Below are 24,356 nucleotides of genomic sequence, written 5' to 3' on the forward strand. Positions count from 1 at the left end.
TGTCAGCTCATTATGTCAGTTACCCCGCTGCGGAGTAACATGTCCAGCTTTTTGGTGGGCTGACGGATTGGGGATTAGAGGATTAGGGGATTGGGAGACGAGAATAGTAATAGAAGACTATTATAGTAAAAAGAGAGAGAGAGAGAGAGATATTGCTACTATGTAGTGTATGTATAAATGTACTCTATACTAAAATGCTAGAAAAGTATCCCCGCACGTTCATCCCTTGAGAGAGCTTTCCAAGGTTAAATGTGATAGTACATATGGTAATAGGGACATAGTAATCCGTGCATTCTACTCTACTATACATGTGGATATATGGCAAGCTATGTGAGCCCAAATATGATTGGTTAAATTTATAAATTGTTGAAATACCCGTAAATGTACAACCTGTTTCCTGTCCCTCGTGCGGAGAGATCTCCAAGTGGATTCCCCGTCCAGTCCGGCTTCCCCGTTGTTACGGCGTCCGCGTTACCTTTTGAGGGGATGCACAAGGTCTTTGTAGAGAGAGAGGGGGGGGGGATATATAACCAGCTCCATTTGCTGTTTGGTTTCTTTCTTCTCACTCTATCAAACTATCATCCATTCGACTCCTGCTCTACCTTTTCCTACTCTACTTGTAAGTATATCTTTTACACTATTTTCCCTCCCCTTCTATAGCCAGGATTATATCTCTTGGCCTGCAAGGTTCCCCACTTCTCCCGACTTCGAGCTTCCATGTTTTGTCCAACGCCGGTTTTGGACATTGACCTCATCAACTATCAACTATATATATGGATATAACAGACCACTGACCATTTTTCTAGCAACTTCTTGAAAATATTTCATAATCCTTCACAATGGTATTTATCCGCTCTCTTTCCCGTCAATTGCGACGGCCCTTCCTCTCGAGCTCTCTCAAGCCAACGGTTGCCTCCAACCCATCCACTCGGGTTTCACCCTTGGCTGGCTCTATTTCCGGTGCACGTACACTAACCACGACTTCGAATCTCCAGGGCAAAGTTCTTTTGGTTCTCTACGATGTAAGTCATTCTCAATTCATACTGTACATACTTCGATCGCTGACTCCGTGATATAGGGTGGTGAGCACTCCCAGCAGCAGCCTAAGCTGCTCGGTACCACCGAGAACGAGCTTGGCATCCGCAAGTGGCTCGAGGACCAGGGTCACACCCTGGTAACCACCTCCGACAAGGAGGGCGAGAACTCCACCTTCGACAAGGAGCTCGTCGACGCTGAAGTCATTATCACCACTCCGTTCGTTTTTCATTCCCGCACCTTCAAAAACTCGCCACTAACAACAAAACAGCTTCCACCCCGGTTACCTCACTGCTGAGCGTCTCGCCAAGGCCAAGAAGCTCAAGCTCGCCGTCACTGCCGGTATTGGTTCCGATCACGTTGACCTGAACGCCGCCAACACCACCAACGGCGGTATCACCGTTGCTGAGGTCACCGGCTCCAACGTCGTCTCCGTCGCTGAGCACGTCGTCATGACCATCCTCCTCCTCGTCCGCAACTTCGTCCCTGCCCACGAGCAGATCAAGAACGGCGACTGGGACGTCGCTGCCGTCGCCAAGAACGAGTTCGACCTCGAGGGTAAGGTCGTCGGTACCGTCGCTGTCGGCCGTATCGGTGAGCGTGTCCTCCGCCGTCTCAAGCCCTTCGACTGCAAGGAGCTCCTCTACTACGATTACCAGCCCCTCTCCGCCGAGGCCGAGAAGGAGATCGGTTGCCGTCGCGTCGACGATCTCGAGGAGATGCTCGCCCAGTGTGACGTTGTCACCATTAACTGCCCCCTGCACGAGAAGACCCGCGGTCTCTTCAACAAGGACCTCATCTCTAAGATGAAGCCCGGTGCTTGGCTCGTTAACACCGCCCGTGGTGCCATCGTCGTCAAGGAGGATGTCGCTGAGGCCCTCAAGTCTGGCCACCTCCGTGGATACGGTGGTGATGTCTGGTTCCCCCAGCCCGCCCCCAAGGATCACCCTCTCCGCTACGCCGAGCACCCCTGGGGTGGCGGCAACGCTATGGTTCCCCACATGTCCGGTACCTCCATCGATGCTCAGGTCCGCTACGCCAACGGTACCAAGAACATTCTCGACAGCTACTTCTCCGGCCGTGAGGACTACCGTCCTGAGGACTTGATCGTCCACAAGGGTGACTATGCCACCAAGGCCTACGGTCAGCGCAAGTAGAGAAGTCCTTGCATGACGCAGTGTGAAGTATTCTCTGGCTGAGTGGTTTCCTCTTATATTTCATGTTTATATGTTCATAACAGTCCCATTTGCTCATAGCATGGGCGATGCTGGAAAAGGTAGCATCTTTCACGATACCAATGAATTATATTTATAACCTTTACTTCTTTTCCACTTTAACTTATATTTGAGATTTCTGTACTTCATATGGAGTACAATGCAGAGTTGTGCATGATGATCGGTGGAGCTATGTCGATCTCACCAGATTGAGTCCAGCCCTTCGGTGGAGTCTAGAACGTGTAGGGTTGATATCTTTTTTTAGCCATTCTTCACGACGAAGTATAATTCATAGCAATAGAGTCCAAATATGTATTGTATACAATTTATATCAATTTCTAATAACTCAAGTCTATCTACATGCAATTCCAAAAACGAAAGGCAAAACAACTCTATTCACAAAGTAGCCATGCTCGAAACCAAACACACAAACCCAGATCATGCAGGCTTTCCAAAACATCCCTAGACAAAAACCCCAACCCCAAGAATGCAGATATGTATGTACAAACGCGATCTTCAACAAGCTCAAAGCCTCCCTCCCCGTCCATGTCCACTCCTCTCACTCCCCTCCGAATCACTATCATCCATAAACCCCTCTTCCAAATCTCGACTCAACCGACTCTCCGTATCAGCCAGGTTATCACGTCTCTGTTGTTCCAGCGTACCTCGCCTCACAGAATCCATATCCATCCCGACTAAGATCTCCCCTTCCTCGTCGTCAATACTCTCCGTATCATGGTCGGCTATGTGTGCCCCCCATCGCCATCGAGAGGGAAGAAAGAAGTGCATCACTTTATCGGCTATGCGGTCGCGTAGGGATAGTGTGTGCGCGGATATACTGTGTAGCGGGAGGTATTGCGAGTAACGCTGGTGGTAGCGGCGGAAGAAGGGGATTATCACGCATGAGGCGAGGACGTAGATTGATAGTGCAATTGCGGCTGGGATGAGGATGGTCTATTTGTGTAGATTGGTTGTTAGTTTGCGTTCCTTTAGTCTTAGTCGTGGACACGATGAATGCCTGAGGATGACGGTGGTGTGTGTGGTATGCGCGTCGAGATAGGGGGGGGGTTATGCGCGCACCTTGGCAAAGATACTTGTTGATCCCATGCTGGGTGCTGGGGTATTGGGCTTTGCGCCGAAGATAGGATGGTAGAGTGGTGAGGTTTGAGGGTTGAAGGATTGCGGAGTGAGGTCCGGGGGTCCCACGGTTCCGAAGAGCACGCGTGGCAGGGGATCGGCAGATCGACAAGCGGCTCGGGATATCAGTGTCGTCACTTTTGTCTTGAAATATGCTTTTATATATCAAATCACTCCCTTGTTGCTTAAAATAGTAACTTATAGATAACTAACTACACATATGTAATTAACTGCCTTAACTGTATTGTGGCCTACATAGTCCCAAGGCATTCTAACATGATATTGGAAGGTCTACACTGATGTTGGACAGCGAGTCTACTTAACCTAAGAGACGGCTGCACCAGAGCTATTAAAGGGTACCTCAAACAGTTGCTGATAAAATGGAGGGTTTTTCTTAATTTGTCTCTTTCTCACTTAGTCCCTCTGCTCATCACTTGCTAATATGAATAATCAACAGCATGTAGAGCATCTGGGCAGCTGTAACCCTGTTTATGTCCAGCATGAGATGTTCTCTTTAGTAAATTCTTCATTTATTTTCGTCTGTCGCTTTCCTCCTTCTATAGACTTCGGCTCAGTTGCTTGAGTTTCAACCTACTGGTTGCACTTGCAATATATATTCCACCACCTTCATTGTGTTCATTGGGCTACAAGGTGGTTATTTTTCAAACGACGCTTGATAAATAGTTGACAGTATGAGCAGACGTTGAACTTCAACAATGGATGTTTCATTTCACATTCACCTTGAAACTCCGTTCATTCCAAGTCTATGCTTTGGTAGACGTCCTCCAGAGCTCAAGTATAAGCTTACGTGATCTCGACAATCACGTGCGCGGTCGGGGAGTTTCTCCGGGGCAAGCCCCCTAATATCAATAGACCGATTAGAAGAACGCTCGGGCTTTGATCCTGGCGTCAAACTGGACTTGACATTTGCAAAAAGCTTGCATGTTAATTTCCTTTTCTCCTATTTTGCTTTCTTTGTGGGGTGAGTGCCGTGAATAAATCCCCCTTACCCCTCAGTCTCACGCGACTCCGTTGTCGCAACGGGTATACTAACTAACTAGCCAGGGAGGGACAAAACAGAGAGCCACTTTCGCCCAATTTGAATGTCATCGTCTTCTCCCATATCCCTTGCGATCGACAGCGCCTTATCGCGAAACCGAACATCCTCATTTAATACCGTTTCCGAGGGTGTTGGAGGGGCCCTTATGCTGCGCCCTGCCTCATCTTAGTGACGCCCGCCAAAATGCCAAGTTCACAAGCCGACAAATCTAGGCAAACTTCGAGTGGAAAGTCATTCTTCGGCCGAAAATTGTACAAAGAGAAACCGACTGAGGAACGATACGATAATTATGCTGGTTCCTACGATAGCCTGGCACCTCCGCCAAGCGCCGCCGGCTCACGCTCGTCCCGCCATTCAAAGCGGTCTTCGATTCAATCTGTCGACTTGACCCATGATTTGGACCCAAGCAGTATCGCACATACCTCAGGCGTCATCACCTCCATCCCCTTCGAAAGCCTCCCCACCGATACTAGGACCCCGATTCCAATCGACAACATGGCCCGCCCTGGCTCATCGCGCCATGAGCCTTCGCCCAACCATCTGGGTAAAAGTGGAGGTGATTTTCATCAATATCCGACTGTAACCTCTACGTCTGCGCCAAATGGGTACGCCCCGCATCCTTCTGGCCCTCGTCCGCCCCCGCACGGCTCAAACAATACCCTGACCAGCAGCAACTCCGGCGATAGAGGTACCAGACAGCAACAGCAGCAGCAGCAGCAACAATGGGGACGACCAGGCAGCTCCGCAGCGAACATTGGGCCTAATTACAACTCCTCGTCTATTGATTCGTCCTCCAACTCCCGCACCTCCCTCGACCAAGCCAGCATCTACTCCTCTGTTTCTTCTAACACGCGCGGTTCGAGCTACTTCTCCTCGGACAATTCCTCTCGCACTCTCACAACCTCGCATTCTAGTGACCGTACTGCTATGCCTCCCAGCTCCAGCTCGGGACGCTTGTCAAATGCGGGATCCTCTCACCAGAACTCTGTACCCGCCGCCGTCCCCCGGCAACAAGATAACTACCTTACTCGACCGAGAGATGACCGCATTGTGGACCAGCTGTTTCTAGAGCTGATGCAGAAGCGAGGATGGCAAAATCTTCCCGAACAGGCCAAACGGCAGATGTTGTCGTACCCCGCTTCAAAGAAATGGACATTAGTACATCAGGATCGCTTGACAGAGTTGCAAGGAGAGCAAAAAAGACGACAAAATGCGCGACAAACTCATGGCCACGACGGTTTGTCTGGTTTGCTTGAACGTGCCGACGAAGAAGGTAGCCCGGAGTGGTATGTGAAGAAGGTGATGGATGACACCATTACGTCCAAGCAGCTTGCTAGTTTAAGTGTCAGCTTGCGGACACAGCCAATCAGGTATGTAATGCCTCTTTTCTCGATCTCGTACATATCACTAATAACTACACAGCTGGGTGAAAGCCTTTGTTGAAGCCCAAGGTCAAATCGCTTTAACAAATGTTCTCTTGAAGATCAACAGAAGAAAAGCCTCTGGTCCTGTTCCGGCTCCCCCGACAGGCGATAAGGATCTAGACCGGGAATACGATATTGCCAAATGTTTGAAAGGTCTCATGAACAACAAGTATGGCGCAGACGACGCTCTAGAGCATCAAAATGTGCTAGTTGCCCTCGTCAGCTCATTATCATCGCCACGCCTGAATACTCGCAAACTTGTCAGCGAAGTCCTTACTTTCTTGTGCCACTGGGGTGATGGACAAGGCCACCAAAAAGTTCTGCAATCTATGGACAAGGTCAAACATGATCACAACGAAACCGGTCGCTTCGATGCTTGGATGCGTATTGTTGAGGTCACCATCGACGGCCGTGGAAAGATGGGAAGTTTGGTCGGTGCCAGCGAAGAGTACCGCAGCGGAGGCATTGGCATGGAGAACCTCCTTATGGAGTACGCGGTTTCAACCATGATCCTCATCAATATGCTGGTGGATGGAGCAGAAACGGACCTCCAGCTGCGTTGCCACATTCGCGCCCAATTCACATCATGTGGAATCAAGCGTCTATTGACGAAGATGGAGGGATTCCAGTATGAGGTTATCGACAAGCAAATCGAGCGTTTCCGCGAGAATGAGGCTATCGATTATGAGGATCTCCTCCAGCGGGAGGGCAGCAGCATGAAGGATAGCATCGAGGGCGAAGTCAAGGACATGAGCGATCCCATGCAAATTGTCGATGCAATCACATCCAAGATCAACGGCAGCCGGTCCCATGACTACTTCCTCTCGGCTATGCAGCATATGCTCCTGATTCGGGAGAACTCCGGCGAGGAAGGGCTGCGTATGTTCCAGCTGGTTGACGCCATGCTGAGCTACGTGGCCATGGACCGGAGGCTGCCCGACCTTGATCTTCGGCAGGGTCTGACCTTCACTGTGCAGAGTCTGCTAGACCGGCTGCACACGGATGCTGAGGCAAGACGGGTCTATGACGAGTCTCTCGAGGCCCGGCAGATTGCTGAGGCTGCCATTGCTGAGCGCGATGAGATGCGAGCTCAGGTCGAGCTCGGCGCAGAAGGCTTGGTTTTGAAATTGCAAAAGCAAATTGATGAACAGGCTGGTATTATCGAGTTGCAACAAAGGCAAAATGAATCTTTCAAGGCCGAGGTTGCAGAAGTACAACGACTGCGTGCTCAGGAATTGCAGCGCAATGAGCTGGAAACCCGAGAACTATACCTCATGCTTCGAGATGCCCAGGATATCGCCGCTGCCAATGCCCGAAAGGCCAACAACCCTGAGACGGTGGAGGCAGCTGATCCATCCCAGATGCCCGGTATCATGGACCGTGAACGACTCATGGAACGTCTGGAACGCCAGCTCGAGCGGACTAAGACCCAGTTCAAGCTGGAGGGTAAGGTCTGGGGCCAGCATGGACCATCTGATCGACTCCGTGAGCTGCGCGAGAAGATGGAAGGCGAAGGTGATGACAGTGATGACTTTGCTGAAACTACCCGCCGAAACCTCGACCCTGGTGCTTTGGGGTCTGTTTACCGCAAGCGCAGCCATATCCCTACGATGGGCTCGACTCTGGAAGACGAGGAGGACATCCCACTAGATAGCAATGGCGAGCCGATGTACGAGAGGCCTCGTCTAGTGGAAATGCATCGTCCGCGTTTGGACCCCGCCCAGGCTACCGGTTTCCTAGGCGAGCTTACTTCCAAGCTTCCCAAGTTTGACGCCGAAGATCCCAATGCCGTTGAAGGGGAACAGGTGCCCAGGCCAGCAGACAATGAAGCTGCCACGAAGGCCATGCCACCCCCTCCCCCTCCTCCCGGGGGCAAGATTGTTCCTCCGCCTCCGCCGCCGCCGGGAGTTATGGCTCTTCCCCCACCTCCGCCGCCAGGAGGCAAGATCCTTCCACCCCCACCTCCACCAGGGGGCTTCGCTCTTCCACCGCCGCCTCCCCCGGGTGGAAAAGTTGGTCTGCCTCCTCCCCCACCGCCTGGCGGAATGGCTCTTCCACCGCCGCCTCCGCCAGGTGGTGCCAAGGGTATTCCTGGATTGCCGCCTCCACCTCCGCCCCCCGGTGGAAGGGTCGGATTGCCTCCGCCGCCGCCTCCAGGTGGTGGTGGAATGGTTCCACCTCCTCCCCCTATTCCTGGAGCCAAGGGTCTGATGATTCCCCCGCCCCCACCACCCAACGCTGCCTTAGGTTCAGGCTGGAGACCGGCATATATGGTTGGAGATGTTTCGCCGTCTACAATCCACATGCCGTCCATTCGACCTAAGAAGAAGCTCAAGGCTTTGCATTGGGACAAGGTCGACACTCCTCAGGTGACTGTTTGGGCTGGTCACGCACCGACCCCCGAGCAAAAGGAAGAGAAATATACTGAGCTTGCCAAGAAGGGTGTCTTGGACGAGGTTGAGCGATTGTTCATGGCCAAAGAAACGAAGATATTCGGAGCCAGCACTGGTGCGAAGCAGCGCACTGCCAAGAAACAGATTATCTCGAACGATCTATCCAAGAACTTCCAGATTGCTCTGTCCAAGTTCTCTCAATACCCGGCGGAGGAGGTGACTCGCATGATCATCCACTGTGACAAGGATATTCTGGACAACAATGTTGTTATGGACTTCTTGCAAAGAGATGAAATGTGCAGTATACCAGAGAACGTCGCCAAGCTTATGGCACCATATAGTAAGGATTGGACGGGTCCTGGGGCCGCTGATTCCGATCGTGAACAGGATCCCTCCGAGATCACTCGCGAAGATCAGATCTATCTCTACACTGCATTTGAGCTAAACCACTACTGGAAAGCAAGAAACAGAGCGCTTGCACTGACCCGCACCTACGAACCAGAGTACGAGCACATCTCCACAAGGCTACAGGAAGTCGCACGAGTCAGCGAGTCCTTGCGGGACTCTGTCTCATTGATGAACGTGCTCGGTCTGATTCTCGATATTGGAAACTTCATGAACGACGCCAACAAGCAGGCCCAGGGTTTCAAGCTGAGCTCCCTCGCCCGGCTGGGCATGGTGAAAGATGACAAGAATGAGACTACCTTCGCCGATCTGGTCGAGCGTATCGTGCGCAACCAGTACCCAGAGTGGGAGGGCTTCCTCGAGGAGATCAGCGGTGTTATTGGCCTGCAGAAGATTAATGTCGATCAGCTCCGCACTGACGCTATCAAGTACATCGGCAACATTAAGAACGTACAGTCGAGCTTGGACGCTGGTAACCTGAGTGACCCTAAGAGGTTCCACCCCCAGGATCGTGTCAGCCAAGTCGTCCAGCGGTCAATGAAGGATGCTAGGCGGAAGGCTGAGCAGCTGCAGCTTTACTTGGATGAGATGGTTAAGGCTTATGATGATATCATGGTCTTCTATGGCGAAGACAACGCAGACGAGAACGCTAGACGAGAGTTCTTTGCTAAGTTGAGCGCGTTCTTGGTCGAGTGGAAGAAATCCAGAGAGAAGAACACATCTTTGGAGGAATCCAGAAAGCGCACAGAAGCATCCCTCGCCCGCAAGCGAATTAATGTCAACCTCGCCAACAATACTCCCACCGCGGAGGCCGCGCAGTCACCTGCCTCAAGTGGTGCTATGGACTCATTACTTGAGAAGTTGCGTGCTGCAGCACCTCAAGCCAAAGATCAACGAGATCGCCGTCGTCGTGCTCGTCTAAAGGAGCGGCATAACGTCCGCGTAACGTCGGGCTCTAAGCCACCACCTGATTCGGGTGAGGCGGGAGAAGGCGAAGAGGGAGCCGAAAACACGGCTACTGGCGAAAACAATGACGAGAACGGTCTTCTCAGCCCTCCAGCCACCGCAGATGAAGATAGCAAGGAAGCTCAAGTGTCTGAAGGCGAAGACGTTGCCGATCGTGCCGCCAGCCTGCTTCTCGGCCTGAGAAGTAATTCCGATGCAGGCGGTGGCGAGCGCCAGAGACGGAGAAGAGAGAGCGCAGATGAAGAGCGTCGTAACCGCCGCATGAGACGCCGCAATCCCGCCACAAGCGGGAGCAAAGATAGCGCGGATGGTTCTAGTGGCCTTCCTACAGTCCAAGAGCCTGCTTCTCCTGAGCAGACAGACTCGGCGATCGCAGACGACCAGCAACTACCCAGCCCACCCAACGAGTCTCAGCCTCCGCCTTCAATTGTCGTATCGGAGCAAGGCGAGTCATTATCACAGGACCCCTCGATTGACGGTTCTCCTCACAAACCAACTGATTTGTCGGATTGAGTCAATCACCGACAGCCGATTTAATTTAATGTTTTATCGATTCCCATTGGTGACGCATGGAGCCCAAACCCAAATGGTCTCCATCGCCATCAACATCACCACTACCACTACAACCGCCCTCGATTGTATAATACCCATTCCCTACCTACACTACTCTTTGAGCCGCCCTCCTTGATTTGACGAGCCGAGCATGGTGTGATGATACCTTTCTTTGTTTCTTCTTTTCCATTTCCTCCTAACACTATCCCTTCATGTGCAATCATTATCTCTTTTCTTTTCGTTATCTACACCCCGCATACCCTGACACCGACACCCTGTCTCTCTCTCTCCTTGTACATAATCTCTTTCCCCCCTGTCTTCATCAAACGCTACCTGCCATGGAAATGTCGCCATGATTGGAGGGCGTATCATTGAATTGCATATTGAGCTTGATGTTCAATGTTTCCTGCATTGTCACCTTGTTCTTTATTTCCTACTTTCGGAGTGCAGGCGTGATCAAGTTTTATATCTGCTGTGTATCCTTGACTAGAGCCGCATTAGATGCACTGCTATTGCTTGTGCTTTTCAGGATCATTTAAATACTCGCAGTTAGACAAAATCTATGTTCTCGATCTTTTCAATGCTCCCAGGTTGTCACACTTTGTAGTTCGTACTCGTATCTTGTATAGTTCTTATCGATCACGTGCATGTCTTATCGCCAGATAAACATTGGACCAACATTTGGACATTTGAACATTTGAACTCTGTCGACATCTACCAATATTTCGTTGGTTCAATCTTGCGCATGCGAGCATCTCGCCGAGTACTGCGTTGGGCTTCTCCCTTCAGCACATCAACAAGCCAACCATGGCAAACGATATCAAATAAATCCTATATCCGACGTCATGGCTTTTTCTCCGAATCGCCAGGCCCCCGGCGGACTCCCGGACAAGCTCGAGCGTTCTCGTCGACTCGCCCTACTAGATTCATGCTAGACGGAGACTCCACAATATATGCGCTCTCCACTGCGACCGGACGAGCAGCCATTGCAGTCGTACGCGTATCAGGTCCCGCCTGTACCTCGGTATGATTCCGCAAGACAACCCCAAAACCACCAAACCACCAGAACTAACAAAAACCATCTAGATATACAAAAGTCTCTGCCCAAACCACCCCCTCCCAAAACCCCGCTATGCATCCCTCCGCACCCTCTACGACCCTACCCAACCCCCAACCACAAACACAATCCTCGACGCCGGCGCCTTAGTCCTCTACTTCCCCTCCCCACGAACCGCAACAGGCGAAGAAATCCTCGAACTCCACATCCACGGCGGACCGGCAATAACAAAAGCAGTCCTCTCAGCAATCGCCCAAACAAACACCCCAGAACAAACAGTCCGCTACGCCGAACCAGGCGAATTCACCCGTCGCGCCTTCATGAACGACCGTCTAAGTCTACCTCAAATCGAAGCCCTCGGTGACACACTCTCCGCCGATACCGAGCAACAGCGCAGACTAGCCGTGCGCGGATCCAGCGATGCATTGCTGAACCGGTACGAGCGGTGGAGACAGGGTCTGTTGTATGCGCGCGGTGAACTGGAGGCGTTGATTGATTTCTCTGAGGATCAGCATTTCGATGAGTCGACCGAGGAACTTGTTTCGTCTGTTGCGGGTCAGGTGCGCGCGCTGAGCGTGCAGATCGGGTTCCATATTGATAATGCGTCGCGTGGGGAGTTGCTTAGGAATGGGATTCGGGTTGCGCTGTTAGGTGCGCCGAATGCTGGGAAGAGTTCGTTGCTTAATCGTGTTGTTGGGAAGGAGGCGGCTATCGTTAGTACTGAGCAAGGGACGACGAGGGATATTGTTGATGTTGGGGTTGATCTTGGGGGATGGTATTGTAAGCTTGGGGATATGGCGGGGATTCGGGCTGAGAGTGGCCCTGGGGATGGTGAGAGGGTTGTTATTGGCGCTGTTGAGAAAGAGGGGATTCGGAGGGCTAGAGAGAGAGCTTTGGAGTCCGATGTTGTTATTGTGGTTGTTTCGCTGGAAGATACAGCCACTGGTGTTCGATTGTTCGTTGAGCCGGAGGTCCTGGGTGCTGTTAATGACTGCGTGGAGGCGGGGAAATCTCTCGTTGTCGCCATTAACAAGTGCGATAAACTACACTCTGCCTTGGAAAGTGGCGAAAGTGGTGTACCGCAGTCATTGTCTGATACCATCCACGACATCTTCCCCTCGGTCCCGGCAGACCGCGTGTTTGCCATTTCCTGCGAGGAAGCCAAGCGGGGAGCGTCATCTCTCGATACCACTACAGACCCGGGCAATCTACAGGCCTTTCTACGTGGACTAATTACGACATTTGAGCAGATTGCCTCGCCCCTTGGCGTGGATGGAGATGGAGGGTACGATCTTTCATATTGGGAAGATTCTCTAGGTGTCACGCATCGCCAAAGCTCTAATCTCCAAAGATGTCTGGATCACCTGGATGACTTCCTATCCCAAGCTTCTTCTGCTGAATGCCCTGATTCCCCACGCGAGAAAGAACTCGGCTCTCTTGATTCCCATGCTGAATCCGAAGTCGATATCGTCACCGCTGCGGAACACCTGCGCTTCGCGGCTGATATGCTGGCCAAGATCACAGGAAAAGGCGAAAGTGGAGATGTCGAAGATGTGTTGGGAGTTGTCTTTGAGAAGTAAGTACTGGAGGATTTTGGTCTTGGTGTTGGTCCGGATGGTGGAGCTGACTATCATAGATTCTGTGTCGGCAAGTGAACAGTCCGATTCAAGGATGGCTCCGGCGACGAGGTTGACCTGCAACGCTGTCTCATGATAACTTCAAGTGTTCGGCAAGAGTCGTGATATCCACTGGTTGCTGGTTGCAATTGAGGCGATTGAAATAATTGCTGAGGGTGCATTGTCCGTGTACATTCCCGACAGCCTAATTTTGGCCAGACAGAATCTTGGGACACGGGCGGTTGGCTGGGGCATTGTACCCCCCTCGACCCATTACAGGAGGCATCATGATGAATGATTTAGGCAGAGATAAATGCTGGAATAGCTTCAAGGTGGTTGTAGATAGGAGATGTGTCGAAAAAGTTGGAACAACTCGATGCAATGTATGAATAGCTCGATAGACTGATAATGTATACAATGATAAAAACAAGAACCACCACCGACTAACAACCTGATACTTATAAGAACGCAAAAAGGGCATCCTAAAATTGTCTGCCTTAGTTGCCGGGGCCCCATTCATTATCCCAGGCACCCAGGAACGAACCTCCCTGGGTTCATTTCCGAAACCTACACTCCTATTGTCCTTGTCAAAGACACAGAGAAGTCTGTCGAACATGAAAGATCTATCTGAGTCAGGATCCGGATAGGGTCTACGTAAGGTACCTAGGCCACTTGCCGTTCGGTGTGTCTCAGATAGGCCAGATGTGTCCGATGCCGAAATATAGCAACATAGCACGCCGTAAATTATTACATTGAGGCTTGGAAGTTATTCTTGTCGTCATGGATGCTACGGTATCATGAGGAATTCTAATGCTGAGGCAAGCTTCCGCTGTAGTCCTGTACCTATCGAAAGCGGAGTTTGAGGTTGAAACATGCTTCCTAGTGTCGATCATTGAGATTACGCACATTTTCGATATTTCTATACTTATTTATGTATTTCTTTTTATTGTTTCTTTTGCTATTGGCTGTATTATCTCTTTATTTGTTATTCGACTAAGATATCGGGGGTTCAATGTTTCAATTGTAAAACTCATGTCAGATCTAAGAATAGAGGGATAGCTGCATAGAGAATTCCTTCTAGAAGGATTGTAAATCCAATCAAAAATAGAACAGAAAGAAAAAAACAAAAGAGAATCAAAGAGAAAATGCCCCGAGAATAAAATAAGAAACCCACGTTGTGCTCCTGCAGAACTCACAACGTCATCCCATTACCCTGTCGTCGGGGCTGACAAGTACCTTGCATCCTTGGACAAGAATGTAATTGGACTATCTGGGCCCTATTTCGCTTAAAAAAGAGAATAAAAAAAAGACTCTAGCCAGTCTTTAATAAGCTAATAGCCTGGTATGGGGGATGAGGTGTAGAGTATAGGCCGGATAACCACCGATGGCTGGTTGTGCAAGGTGTGCAGGATGTGCTATGAATAGCTTCATCATCCCTGTCTGTCCATATGTCTTCTTGCTGTAGGGGTCTGTCTAGCTTTATTTAGTGATACTTATATCCTGTTAGGGGTTTTGTTTAACCATTCTGTTTGTTTTGTATTTCTTTCATCTTTCTTTGTCTTATTCCTTTAGTTTATCTATTGTCTAAGCGTGGTCATGTATATATTTTTGGAAAATTGCCTCAAAAAAAGCACACTCATAGTTGATCATATTTAATATACAGAGGTTTACCTTGTAGACTGCTACTTAAATAGAAACACTACCATATACAATACGAAATGAAAGATAAAGGATTGGAATGTTATTTGGCGATGGAAGCTATTCTACCCACATTGCAATATTGCACGCCATTGCATTTCCGAACCAGAGACAGACCACAATGCCTCACCTCACTGTAGCCCACTTCTTCCCCCTAACAAACGAAAAGAAACCATTGATATCCCCTTTCCCTCTGAAACCGAGAAAACTGATCCTCAAAGTCCTAATACCATACTAAGCAGCCCACCACAATTCCAATGGCAGGTTGACCTTAGTATTCATGCCGAGAGAAACTTAGTAGCTCACGTAGTCGGAGCCAGGGCACTCGTAGTACTCAATGTAAAAGTCGCGGAGAGCACCGAGACACTCAGAAGGGTTGAGAAGGTAAGAGCAAGAAGGGTTCTGCTCGACATGATGGTAGAGGTGGGAGACCTGAGGGAACTGGGTACGGCATTGAAAACAGAAAAAGGGATTTTCGTCGGTAAGCTTGTTGCCATAGAATCCATATTCGGGAGACTCAAAGGCGAGGGTGCGAATACGATCTCGCTTGACACAACGACCTTCTTCAAGGTGGTAGAGGAGGCCAGAGAATCCAATCCAGTTGGTTGGACAAAACCAGCATTCGTAGATCGGGAGACCCAGGGGATTTTCGAGGTCTTGATGTGCTGCAGGGTGCAGATACATCGTGATTGAGTGTGCGTGTGAAGAGTGTGAAGAGTATGAAGAATGGTGGATGGTTGGACGTGAATCGATTGTCGACGATACGGTCGACGATGATGCGGTCGACGATGGACGATGGACGAAAGAGGAAGGTCGGTGAAAAAGTGAAGGAGTGAAAGAGAGAGAGAGAGGAAGAGAGAGAGGTGGAATTGTGCTCGTTTTATAGTGAAAAAGGGTACTTGCTCTTTCGGGATGCGTCTCGACTACGTCTCTTACGGCATCTTCTATTTGCCATTTGAATTTTTACCTGCTCCCTTTTCTGCTTATTATATATCGTTCTTCTATTTTGAGTCTTTCTTACGCACCCTTCGTATATTTGGTGGTTCTTAGATCCAGGTATATTCATATCAGCTCCTTTTAGCGTTTTATCAATATGGAGTATATGGAGTTCAGATAGAAGATTCAATTATCATCCTATATCTCTTAATAAGAAATAAACTCTTTAAGAATCCAGCTCCAAGATATTCGGTCACTGAATCCCTGGATCCATCTATGGGAGCCATGTCTCGAACTATATAAAATAGCCATTGGGTTGATACTGACGAGTCCTATATATAGCTTTGCCTCATTCCATACATTCCTATTACCTTTCAACCTTCGAGTATTGCAAGGTGTAATGTCGAAAGTATTCCCATATGTCAGTTTATTTAACGTATGGCATATAGTGCGAGATCGACGCAATAGTCATAATCATAATCAATATCTGTATTTCTCGATTTAAAACGAGTATGGTATTGATTGAACCCAAAACAAGCAAGTTTACTGCTTCCTCAATGTCCCTTAAACAAACCTACTTGTGGAAAGTATGCTTCAGAGTCTCCCAATTTGCAAGCGCAATAGACCGAACTTGTCCGATCACAGGGCCACGATACCGCCACACAAAATGACCAGCCATCCACGTTGATCCCACAACCGCAGCGAGGGCAAGTCCACTAACAGCATAGAGATCCCAGTTCTTGGCTTTAAAAGCAGACATACGCATATCGGCGGTTTGTAAGTGCATAGGTCGCAATTCCTTGCCATCTTTGAACCGTAGCTCGTTGTCGTACATGAGTTCCTCAATAAGATCGGCGGCATGGTACTTGCGCCGACTCGCAACATGAGCAATGCGCTGCAAGCGCAGCACATTCTGGCTGTATGTTTCCTTTTCAGATTCGAGGATCTTCTTGGCTTTGTCGTAGATCTCATCCGATGTAAAGCCAAACTTATTTAATGACTCGGCCACACCTCCTGCGAGGAGCCGTGCGGAGTTGGCGATTTGGTCTGAGAAGATACCCATTGATAGCATTGGCTTTCCGTGGTAAATACCCTCGTTGGCACTAGATCCTCCGCCGTGAGTGAAGTAGAGCTTGGTTGATTCGCTGTCCAGGATGGCACGTTGAGGTGCGAAAAATGGGAAGATCCAATCTGGGTGTTTGTTGTCGAGTAGGTCGCCCAGGGTGATTTCTTTCGAATTGCCGGTTTTGAATGGGAAGGAGGCGCTAGGAAGTTTTCAGCTGTTATTAGAAGAAGAGATTTATCCTCGTTAGTGGTGTAAGTTCTTACCTGCGGTCAAGGTCTGCTCGACACGTCTTGCCCATAGCCCAGATCACACCATCGATCAATCCATCCTCTTTGAGACGATTTACACCCTCCACTATCTTGGCAGCATCCTTTTGAGGAAGAATGATGTGAGTCCCAAGGGCGATGTACAGGACTGATTTATGGCTGGCCAAGAATGTCCCACACTCTTGGTCTAGTGGCTGGTAGGTTGGACTCAAAAGAGGACCCACAGGAGCAGCGGTTGGAGGTAGATCGCGCGGGATCTCTAGCCCAAAGAAAGAGTTGACAAAGAAGAGATAGTCTGGTTTGCTGGGCTTGTGAGGTGGATGAAAGACACGGTTGTCACTTCGCAACTTCTTGCTCCATTTTCCCGCACGTATGATAGTCGGAAGATCCGGGACGAAGAAGATCTCATTCATAATGCGTAGCCACATTGGAGCATCTTCAGAGGTCATGGTCCCTGGAAGCTGGAAGCCTGGCTGGCCGGGGATGTACGAACAAGGCAACTGGAAGAGAGGCATATTGGGAGCGACGATTGCCACTGGGAACTTGTACTCGAAGTGAATATCGTTGGCTGCCTCGACGAAGAAATCTGCAATTATCATGTCCGGCCGAGTGGCGGGATCATCCATGATCTTTTTGAGGCCATGGTAGGTTTGAGGCCAGAACGAGTCAAACAGGTATTTGGATCCCATGGCTTGTCCGATACCCTTGGTGATATCCCATGCCTGCATACGTCGATAGTGACCATCGAGTTGCTCGGCGGTTGGCCCGGGACCTAACTGATGAAGCTTGGTGACAAAGTCATACTCGGGTTTCACCCAGCTCGCTTGCCCCTCGAGTGTCGCAAATTCAATTTCGTGGCCACGGTCCGCGAGGACCCGACCAATTTCTAAGACAGGAGCTGTGTAGGCTCTTTAGTGTCTATATCTGTCCCATTTTGTGGTGTGAATTTTACCGGCATGCGTGAATCCCCCGGTGGTAACTACCAGCAAGATCTTTCGAGATGGATGTACTTGTGACTGACTCATTGTGAGATAATTCGAGTGAATGAGATAGGAGAGAAATGAAGTATGCTCCCCCAAAATGGAGACAGAAATGGCCCCCAAAATAACATCCTTGTCCTTTCCTCAGGCCACTACGGACTTCGGGGATTTTCAAACGAATCCCGCCGAGTCGATTATTTATGGAATATAGACGGTTATGTACTTGTTTTTCTTGCTCGCGCTCTATAATATATCTATGTAGCCCTTGTAATAGCCATTCTAAAGAGTTAATGAGGGGAATCTCGCGAGCTAAACCCAACATTTGAACCTCTCCGCTGGGAACCAATCCTGAGCCTGAACAATCCCAGTAACTGAGACCACGATGTATGGGTTCCGAAGTCACTTTGTCGAATCCGCGAAGCACTCAAATAGGATCTGTGCTCGTACGATGCCCCTCTGTGCAGGGATGTTAGACAGCGGGAAGCTTCCGTCTGAGAGAGTGAGGCTTGTTTTCTTTTGTGATTTCACCTTGGTTCAATGTATGCAGTCCCTTTTCTCTGACCCCTTTCAAGGGATTACTTCCGAGAACAGGTTCGATAGGCCTATATCCCGTCAGAAATGGAAAATCACAAAATCCTCCAGCCTCTTGAGGAACCCCGGGCTATGGAAGAAAATCGACCCAAGCGGGCGGCCCATATCGATGGCGCCCAAATTGGGACTTGGCGAATATGCTTCATCATGGCAGGGCTTGTGTCACTGCTCCATTCCCTCGTTCAAATAATAGTCAGTGATATATATTGGTGTAGCCTATGGATTTGCCTCTTTCTCTCCGCACTAGAGACCACGATCGTTTCAACAGCTCTTCAGACAATATCCAACGACTTACAGGATCTATCCAAGTCGACATGGATTGTCGTCGCTTATCTTCTCACCTACAATGGTATATAACATGATCTGTGTAATTTGGAGCCAAGAATGATGGTTTACTAACCCCAATCCTTTATCTTTCGACCAGGGTTCCTCATTCTCTTTTCCAAGTTGACCGATATCTTTGGGCAAAAGGGCTTGCTCATTATGGCACAGTGCATCTTTCTTATCTTTTCAATGGCTTGTGGTGCCGCCCAGACAATGACACAGCTGTATGAAACCTCAAGCAACACCAGTGGGTAATTGTTAACCATGTCCCAGCATCATCTTTCGTGCTCCACAGGGAATTGGTGGCTCCGGCATATACTCGATTGTCTTCGTCATCGTTGGCAAAATCGGGACTGTCGGGAAAATGCCACTCTATATGGGGGCCATGACATCGGTCTTTGCTATGGCGAACCTCTTGGGTCCGATCCTTGGGGGTGCAATTGTTGACCACACTACGTGGCGATGGATCTTCTTCCTTAAGTAAGGCGATTCAATTTTATATCCTATCTACCCTACCCATTTAACATTCCAAGTGGCTGATACTTCTATAGCGGCCCTGGAGTTGCGCTTTCCCTACTTATTCTTGTCCCTGCAATCCCAAATCTAGGCGAGAAAATGATCGAAAAGGAGAAATTGAAGGGTATCGATGTAATCGGTGGTCTTCTGTCTCTCGCCTGGCCTATCCTGCTCTAACCCGTCTCAATCAGCTGCGATAATGGGTGCAACCAATACTGCTCGAACGTTAGGCGGCTGTGTCGCCATTGCCATATGCTCTGCCATTCTTCATGCTGATTTGAAATCCCATCTCAAATCATTCCTTTCCCCAAATCAGATCGAGGCTGTTCTTAGCTCCACATCTGGTGTCTCGACCTTAACCGGCCAGGACAAGATCCAGCTACAGCGGGTTTACGGTAAAAGTTATAATACCCAATTTCGTGCATTGTTCGCATTTGTAGGGCTTAATCTGCTCGTCACGGCTGTTCTGTTGTTTGAGCGGTGTAGGATGGCTGGTCGGTCCAAGAGCCGACGGACTCATGCTACCGGAAATGAACAATGAATTCGATTAACCTTTTAACTTGTAGGCATATATGTCAGGATGAAGTACGCCATTTGAGAGAATGAGAAAGTGGCACTCAGCTGCACGTTTATGCGCGGGGCTTAGGGGGAATAGGAGAAAATGTCTCGGAGATTGTCCGTTGCTTCGGTGAATTAAACTTCTTTTACCCCGTGGGGTATTCTTCTTTACCCGAAAACACGTGTTTTTTCCCTCTGCTTCGGTGATACCTACCCCCTTCAATACCCAGGTGGTGAAGTCGAATCCTGGATATCTTGATGAGAACTCTGTATCTGCACTATTTATCGATATTGCGTAAGCGTTGGACCTGAAACATTTTCAATGCCACCCACGTCAAGCCAGACCGAGAGCGTCGACACGAATGGCCAGGAGCCACAGGATGCATCCAAGTTCCACGAGGATCTGCCCGCTTGCCAATTTTGCCGAAAGAAAAAATCGCGTTGCAGCCGGACTCAACCTTGTGTAGAATGTACCCGCTCCGGCGTCGAGTGCGTCTATGATGAGCGTCGCACGAAGCCGGGTCTCCGCACTGGCGCAATGGACCAACTTTATCGCCGTATGGAAACACTCGAAAACATGTTCCTCGGTCAGGAATTCCTATGGCAACAAATGTGGAAGACGATGTATCCGAATGAAGCCCTCTCAGCGTCTAACGAGCGATCTACCAATATTGAAGATCTCGCTCGGCGACGAGATGAGCTCAAGTCCGCTTTGCTTCGCTCCTCATCGTCACTGGATCAGAGGGAGGAAGAAGCGGAGTCACCTTCTCGTCCAACAAAAAGACGACGCTGCGCACCGACGACTGCGCCCTTCATCCCAGTCAGCGTAGATGACGACACTGACGGTCTTCTTTCGACTGAGATCATGACGGAACTAGTGAGCTTCTACTTTGTCAATATACACCCTTGGATACCGATTCTCCACGTGACAAGGTTTTGGGAGCGCATGCAATCTCCAGATGAGCGTCCCCGTATTTCCTGCATCCTTCACGCAATCATCGCTGTATGTGTACGTTTCTCCCAGAGCAAAGAACTGGACACAGAGACGAAGGCATCTGTCGCTGAGCAGAGCAGAAAAAGAGTCATATTGGCTAGCACCGATTGTTACTCGGTCGAGCATTTGCAGGCATTGATCATTATTGCATTTGAAACAGTGAGCCGCATAAAATGACCATTTCATTCTTCTGGTCAACTAATTATTCCTCGTTTTGGCAGATTGAACGAGGACGCGGACCTTCGTCATGGTCTATCGTCGGCAGTACTATCGGCGCGGTAAATCAACTTCAACTCGGCGTCGAGGAAGATGTTTTATACCGTTCGACTAATTCGGGTGAGTCCTTGATTCGGCGGATGGTTTTCTTGCCTCCGTCAAGGTTTTGGAGTGAAGCGGAGGAGCGTCGGCGAATATTTTGGGCTGTGTTTTTGATGGATCGCTTCTGCAGTGTATCCACGGGCCGGGAGGTAAGTCTGGCGAGTGATTTGAAACGTCGCCTCCCCTGTGAGGGAGCGGTCTGGGAGAAGGAGACGGAGGTTTGCGCGCCTTTTTTCGGCATCTCAGATTCGAAGGATACCGCAGCAACCTCATCACTTCTAAACAGTGGAGCGATAAATTCGGATGATCTCCCAATAGGTGGATTTGCGTACAATATTGAGGCCACTGAATCACTTACATTGGTCACCAACTTCTTCCTCGACCATCCGTTCATTGTTGCAGATGCCGAGAAAGCTCGGATTTGGATGATGAAATTCAAAGAGTTGGATCTGCGGCTCATCCAGTTCGTTCTGTATAGCTTCAAAATGTATGTGTGTGGCCTACTAACCGTCATGGTATCCTCTATAGGTGGAAACTGTACCTTCCCCGAAGATGGCGAGAGGCATCCGTCCTTAATTCGGACGGGGTCATGGACCCGAACCTGACACTGGCGCATATCACACATAATACCGCGGTCATCCTACTGCATCAAGCGATTGCATACCCACCCCCTCACTGGAATAATTGCTCAATCAAGCTGCCATCTACATCATCTGCAGAAACGTGCCTAGAGGCTGCCTCTGAGATCGCTACTATTGGGCAACAATTCCTGTCGTTATCGCCTATTTTTACCAACCCTCAATTTTCTTTCTGTCTGTTTATTGCCGGGAGAATGCTTCTAGCCCATGCAAGATACAACCAGGTCATTGTTCCACCCGCTCTCGATATTTTGATTGCCGGCCTTCTCGAAATCTCTCAGCGATGGACAGGAAGAAACGATAATATAGGTTCAACCGGTAACAACCTCGCGTCGACTTTTGCGAAGCGACTCGTGGATGCCCAAAATGACTCTAGTACTGCCCGTCGCCCGAGCTTAGATATCAGGCAAACTGCGTGTTGGGACGGAAGTAAGGAGCAACCCCCCGCGCAACTTCCTACCGGCACCTCGCCATTTCAGCCTGGTATGCACAAGCCCAGGGCTTCCAATGGAGAACATCATTCCGAAGACATGAGAAGGCAGTCGCCACACGAGCCGTATGGTTTGGATCCATTTAGCCTGGCTTTCCCACCACTCCCACCGTCTTTCCAGCAAGGCTTTCCTATCTTCTCTGCATCAGACCCGCTCTCGGTATATGGACAATCTGATGTTTATCAAGCAAATTCCCAATTGAATATGCAGTCACAGGATCCGCGTCTTGGTATGTGGCAAGATGCCAACGCAGCATTTGGGAGTGACATGACTCTCCAAGCCGACCTCGCTCAAGTTTTCAATCCTACCCCTAATTCTGGTCAGAGGATAAGTCGCTATGGTGTAGTACATATTGAGAGCCAAGAGTCAGACAAGGACTCAAGGGATTTCCCGACCGATAGCATCAATGGGTGAAAGATTTAATTGTGTTCTCCGATCAAATGTATTATTATGCATCTTCTAAGCAAATTTAGTGACATGTGTTAAGCAAATATCCTATTCCCTTCTATTGCATTACTATCACACGATAGAAGACTCAAGCCCCATCTCAAGTATCATATTGCCAAAAAGCAAAAAGTAATAGTCCGCATAAACCAGCCCATGGTTTGACCACCTTCTCGGCGCGAACTCATAGTTATTAATGGTGGCTCCGCCCAGAATAGTCTCACATGCCTTGGGTGTAGTTCCAATACCATGGACAACTTGTAGAATATCGAAGCCGTCCCCAGTTTTCTCATGGATACAGCCATCTGGGTAGACTGGAACTTGCGATACAAGACGTCTAGCCTCAAACTGAAGAGTTTCGCGACCCAGGAACATATCAACCACGCTGTTGACTAGCTTTATCGACTGATGGAGGTAGTGCCTTGCCTCTTGGCTACCAATAAGCTCTTTGTAAATAAGAAGCATGCCACAAGCAGCGATCATAGCTGCAGACGTATCACGGGGACACGATTCTGTCACTGGGGCGTTGAAATCCCAGTACGGCACTCCATCAGTTGGCAAGTGCGCAATAAAGTAGTCAGCCAGATCTTTGGCTACACTCAGGAACGACAAGTCCCGAGTCCAATGGAAGGTCTGCATGAACCCCAAAATCCCCCATGCCTGTCCTCGAGCCCAGCAGCTGTCATCACTATAGCCCTGGTTTGTGAATCGAGCTTTGATATTGCCGGTCTCCGTATCAAGGTTCACGACATGGAATGTACTGTTGTTTTTCCGAATATGGTGTTTTTGTGTCGTGCGCGCATGTGCCAGCGCAATGTCATATAACGCGGAATTCGAAGTCTCCTTTGCAGCCCAGAAAAGGAGATCAAGGTTGAGCATGTTGTCGATAATCACCAAAAAGTCCAAGGATGGATCTGTGAATTGGTACCGATTGGTAATGCAGGTGTCCCAGCTGCGCAAACACTGCGTAACTGTGTTGAACCGACTCGCAAGGGAGTGCGCGGCCATGACCAAGGTGCTGAACGCAGCTGGATCCCGTTTCATCTCCCAGGCTTTCATAGCCCACGGTGCAATCATAAACCCGACGTCATGTGTATCACGTTTGAGTGCGTTTTGATGAAGATTAGTCGACCACCACCGACATAGGTGCTCGAGTTGCAGTGGGTGAGGTCTTGTCTCGTCGACAGGTTTACGTAGAGACACCCTTCGATTATACCGAATGGACCGCTCGAGCAAAAGGTACATGGACCCAGGAAAGAAGCCCGATGTCCAGAAATCAAGGGTTCGGTAGACATAATTGCCTTTTTCGTCGGTATATTCCGGATAGAGCACGGGCGGGTTGGACTAGATATAGTCAGCTCTGGGCTTCTTGGGTACTTTACAGTAATGCTTACGCTTCTCAATGCACGAGCAGCCACACGCCATAGCTTTGCCTCAACAGACTCTGAAAAAAGTGCCTTTGTCACTCGCTCTCGTGATGTCCGAGCTGTGCTGAAACCATTCACGTCAGGGAACTCCCATGGCTCTGGACTGACTTTCGTGATCTGTTGGAAACATTTAGCAAAAGAATATACGCGAGAGTATTTCGTTCAAACCATACAGTGATGTTGTTTTCTAGAGGCATTTTCGATCCGGAAAGTCGTGTACCGGAGTCGGTTGGATATCGAATGACTAAAA

At 49.5% G+C, this 24,356-nt stretch overlaps 9 protein-coding genes across 9 annotated transcripts; 5 read left to right on the top strand and 4 right to left on the bottom strand.

Moving 5' to 3' along the window:
* Window positions 1-839: 839 nt before the first annotated feature.
* Window positions 840-2,192, top strand: fdh (formate dehydrogenase (NAD+) FDH1; the record flags this gene model as incomplete). Its single annotated transcript, XM_065606718.1, has 4 exons — window positions 840-842; window positions 996-1,022; window positions 1,079-1,254; window positions 1,307-2,192. 4 exons carry the CDS (start codon window positions 840-842, stop codon window positions 2,190-2,192), a joined length of 1,092 nt encoding a protein of 363 aa, XP_065459884.1.
* Window positions 2,193-2,710: 518 nt separating this feature from the next.
* On the bottom strand, window positions 2,711-3,418 carry N7455_011629 (uncharacterized protein). The gene is made up of 2 exons (XM_040961595.2): window positions 3,330-3,418; window positions 2,711-3,203 (listed from the first exon to the last, which is right to left on the bottom strand). Exons 1-2 carry the CDS (start codon window positions 3,354-3,356, stop codon window positions 2,775-2,777), a joined length of 456 nt encoding a protein of 151 aa, XP_040807944.2. The 5' UTR covers window positions 3,357-3,418; the 3' UTR covers window positions 2,711-2,774.
* Window positions 3,419-4,629: 1,211 nt separating this feature from the next.
* Window positions 4,630-10,147, top strand: N7455_011630 (formin sepA; the record flags this gene model as incomplete). Its single annotated transcript, XM_040961590.2, has 2 exons — window positions 4,630-5,816; window positions 5,869-10,147. The coding sequence occupies 2 exons, from the start codon at window positions 4,630-4,632 to the stop codon at window positions 10,145-10,147; spliced, it is 5,466 nt and encodes a 1,821-aa protein (XP_040807939.2).
* A 777-nt stretch (window positions 10,148-10,924) lies between these two features.
* N7455_011631 (tRNA modification GTPase) lies at window positions 10,925-12,898 on the top strand (the record flags this gene model as incomplete). Its single annotated transcript, XM_040961608.2, has 3 exons — window positions 10,925-11,210; window positions 11,273-12,819; window positions 12,880-12,898. Exons 1-3 carry the CDS (start codon window positions 10,932-10,934, stop codon window positions 12,896-12,898), a joined length of 1,845 nt encoding a protein of 614 aa, XP_040807971.2. The 5' UTR covers window positions 10,925-10,931.
* A 1,953-nt stretch (window positions 12,899-14,851) lies between these two features.
* N7455_011632 (uncharacterized protein) lies at window positions 14,852-15,241 on the bottom strand (the record flags this gene model as incomplete). Its single annotated transcript, XM_040961603.2, has 1 exon — window positions 14,852-15,241. The coding sequence occupies one exon, from the start codon at window positions 15,239-15,241 to the stop codon at window positions 14,852-14,854; it is 390 nt and encodes a 129-aa protein (XP_040807974.2).
* An 826-nt stretch (window positions 15,242-16,067) lies between these two features.
* N7455_011633 (glycosyltransferase) lies at window positions 16,068-17,850 on the bottom strand (the record flags this gene model as incomplete). Its single annotated transcript, XM_040961622.2, has 3 exons — window positions 16,068-16,758; window positions 16,823-17,723; window positions 17,778-17,850. The coding sequence occupies 3 exons, from the start codon at window positions 17,848-17,850 to the stop codon at window positions 16,068-16,070; spliced, it is 1,665 nt and encodes a 554-aa protein (XP_040807942.2).
* Window positions 17,851-18,543: 693 nt separating this feature from the next.
* N7455_011634 (Major facilitator superfamily domain general substrate transporter) lies at window positions 18,544-19,777 on the top strand (the record flags this gene model as incomplete). The annotated part of the gene is made up of 5 exons (XM_065606719.1): window positions 18,544-18,745; window positions 18,821-18,944; window positions 18,994-19,200; window positions 19,272-19,375; window positions 19,428-19,777. The coding sequence occupies 5 exons, from the start codon at window positions 18,544-18,546 to the stop codon at window positions 19,775-19,777; spliced, it is 987 nt and encodes a 328-aa protein (XP_065459885.1).
* Window positions 19,778-20,116: 339 nt separating this feature from the next.
* Window positions 20,117-22,649, top strand: N7455_011635 (uncharacterized protein; the record flags this gene model as incomplete). Its single annotated transcript, XM_040961601.2, has 3 exons — window positions 20,117-20,947; window positions 21,010-21,569; window positions 21,635-22,649. The coding sequence occupies 3 exons, from the start codon at window positions 20,117-20,119 to the stop codon at window positions 22,647-22,649; spliced, it is 2,406 nt and encodes an 801-aa protein (XP_040807964.2).
* A 105-nt stretch (window positions 22,650-22,754) lies between these two features.
* Window positions 22,755-24,303, bottom strand: N7455_011636 (glycoside hydrolase family 88 protein; the record flags this gene model as incomplete). Its single annotated transcript, XM_040961606.2, has 3 exons — window positions 22,755-24,023; window positions 24,074-24,223; window positions 24,280-24,303. The coding sequence occupies 3 exons, from the start codon at window positions 24,301-24,303 to the stop codon at window positions 22,755-22,757; spliced, it is 1,443 nt and encodes a 480-aa protein (XP_040807949.2).
* Window positions 24,304-24,356: the final 53 nt, after the last annotated feature.

The sequence above is a fragment of the Penicillium solitum genome (genome assembly GCF_028829755.1).
Source record: "Penicillium solitum strain IBT 25940 chromosome Unknown utg000009l_segment0_segment0, whole genome shotgun sequence".
In the NCBI taxonomy this organism is placed as follows: domain Eukaryota; kingdom Fungi; phylum Ascomycota; class Eurotiomycetes; order Eurotiales; family Aspergillaceae; genus Penicillium; species Penicillium solitum.

Excerpts from the sequence above, each read along its gene's own strand:
- N7455_011629 (XM_040961595.2), bottom strand. The coding sequence starts at position 3,356 with ATGGGATCAACAAGTATCTTTGCCAAG. Across the intron at positions 3,204-3,329 it reads CAACAAGTATCTTTGCCAAG|ACCATCCTCATCCCAGCCGC; the intron begins GTGCGCGCATAA and ends CTACACAAATAG.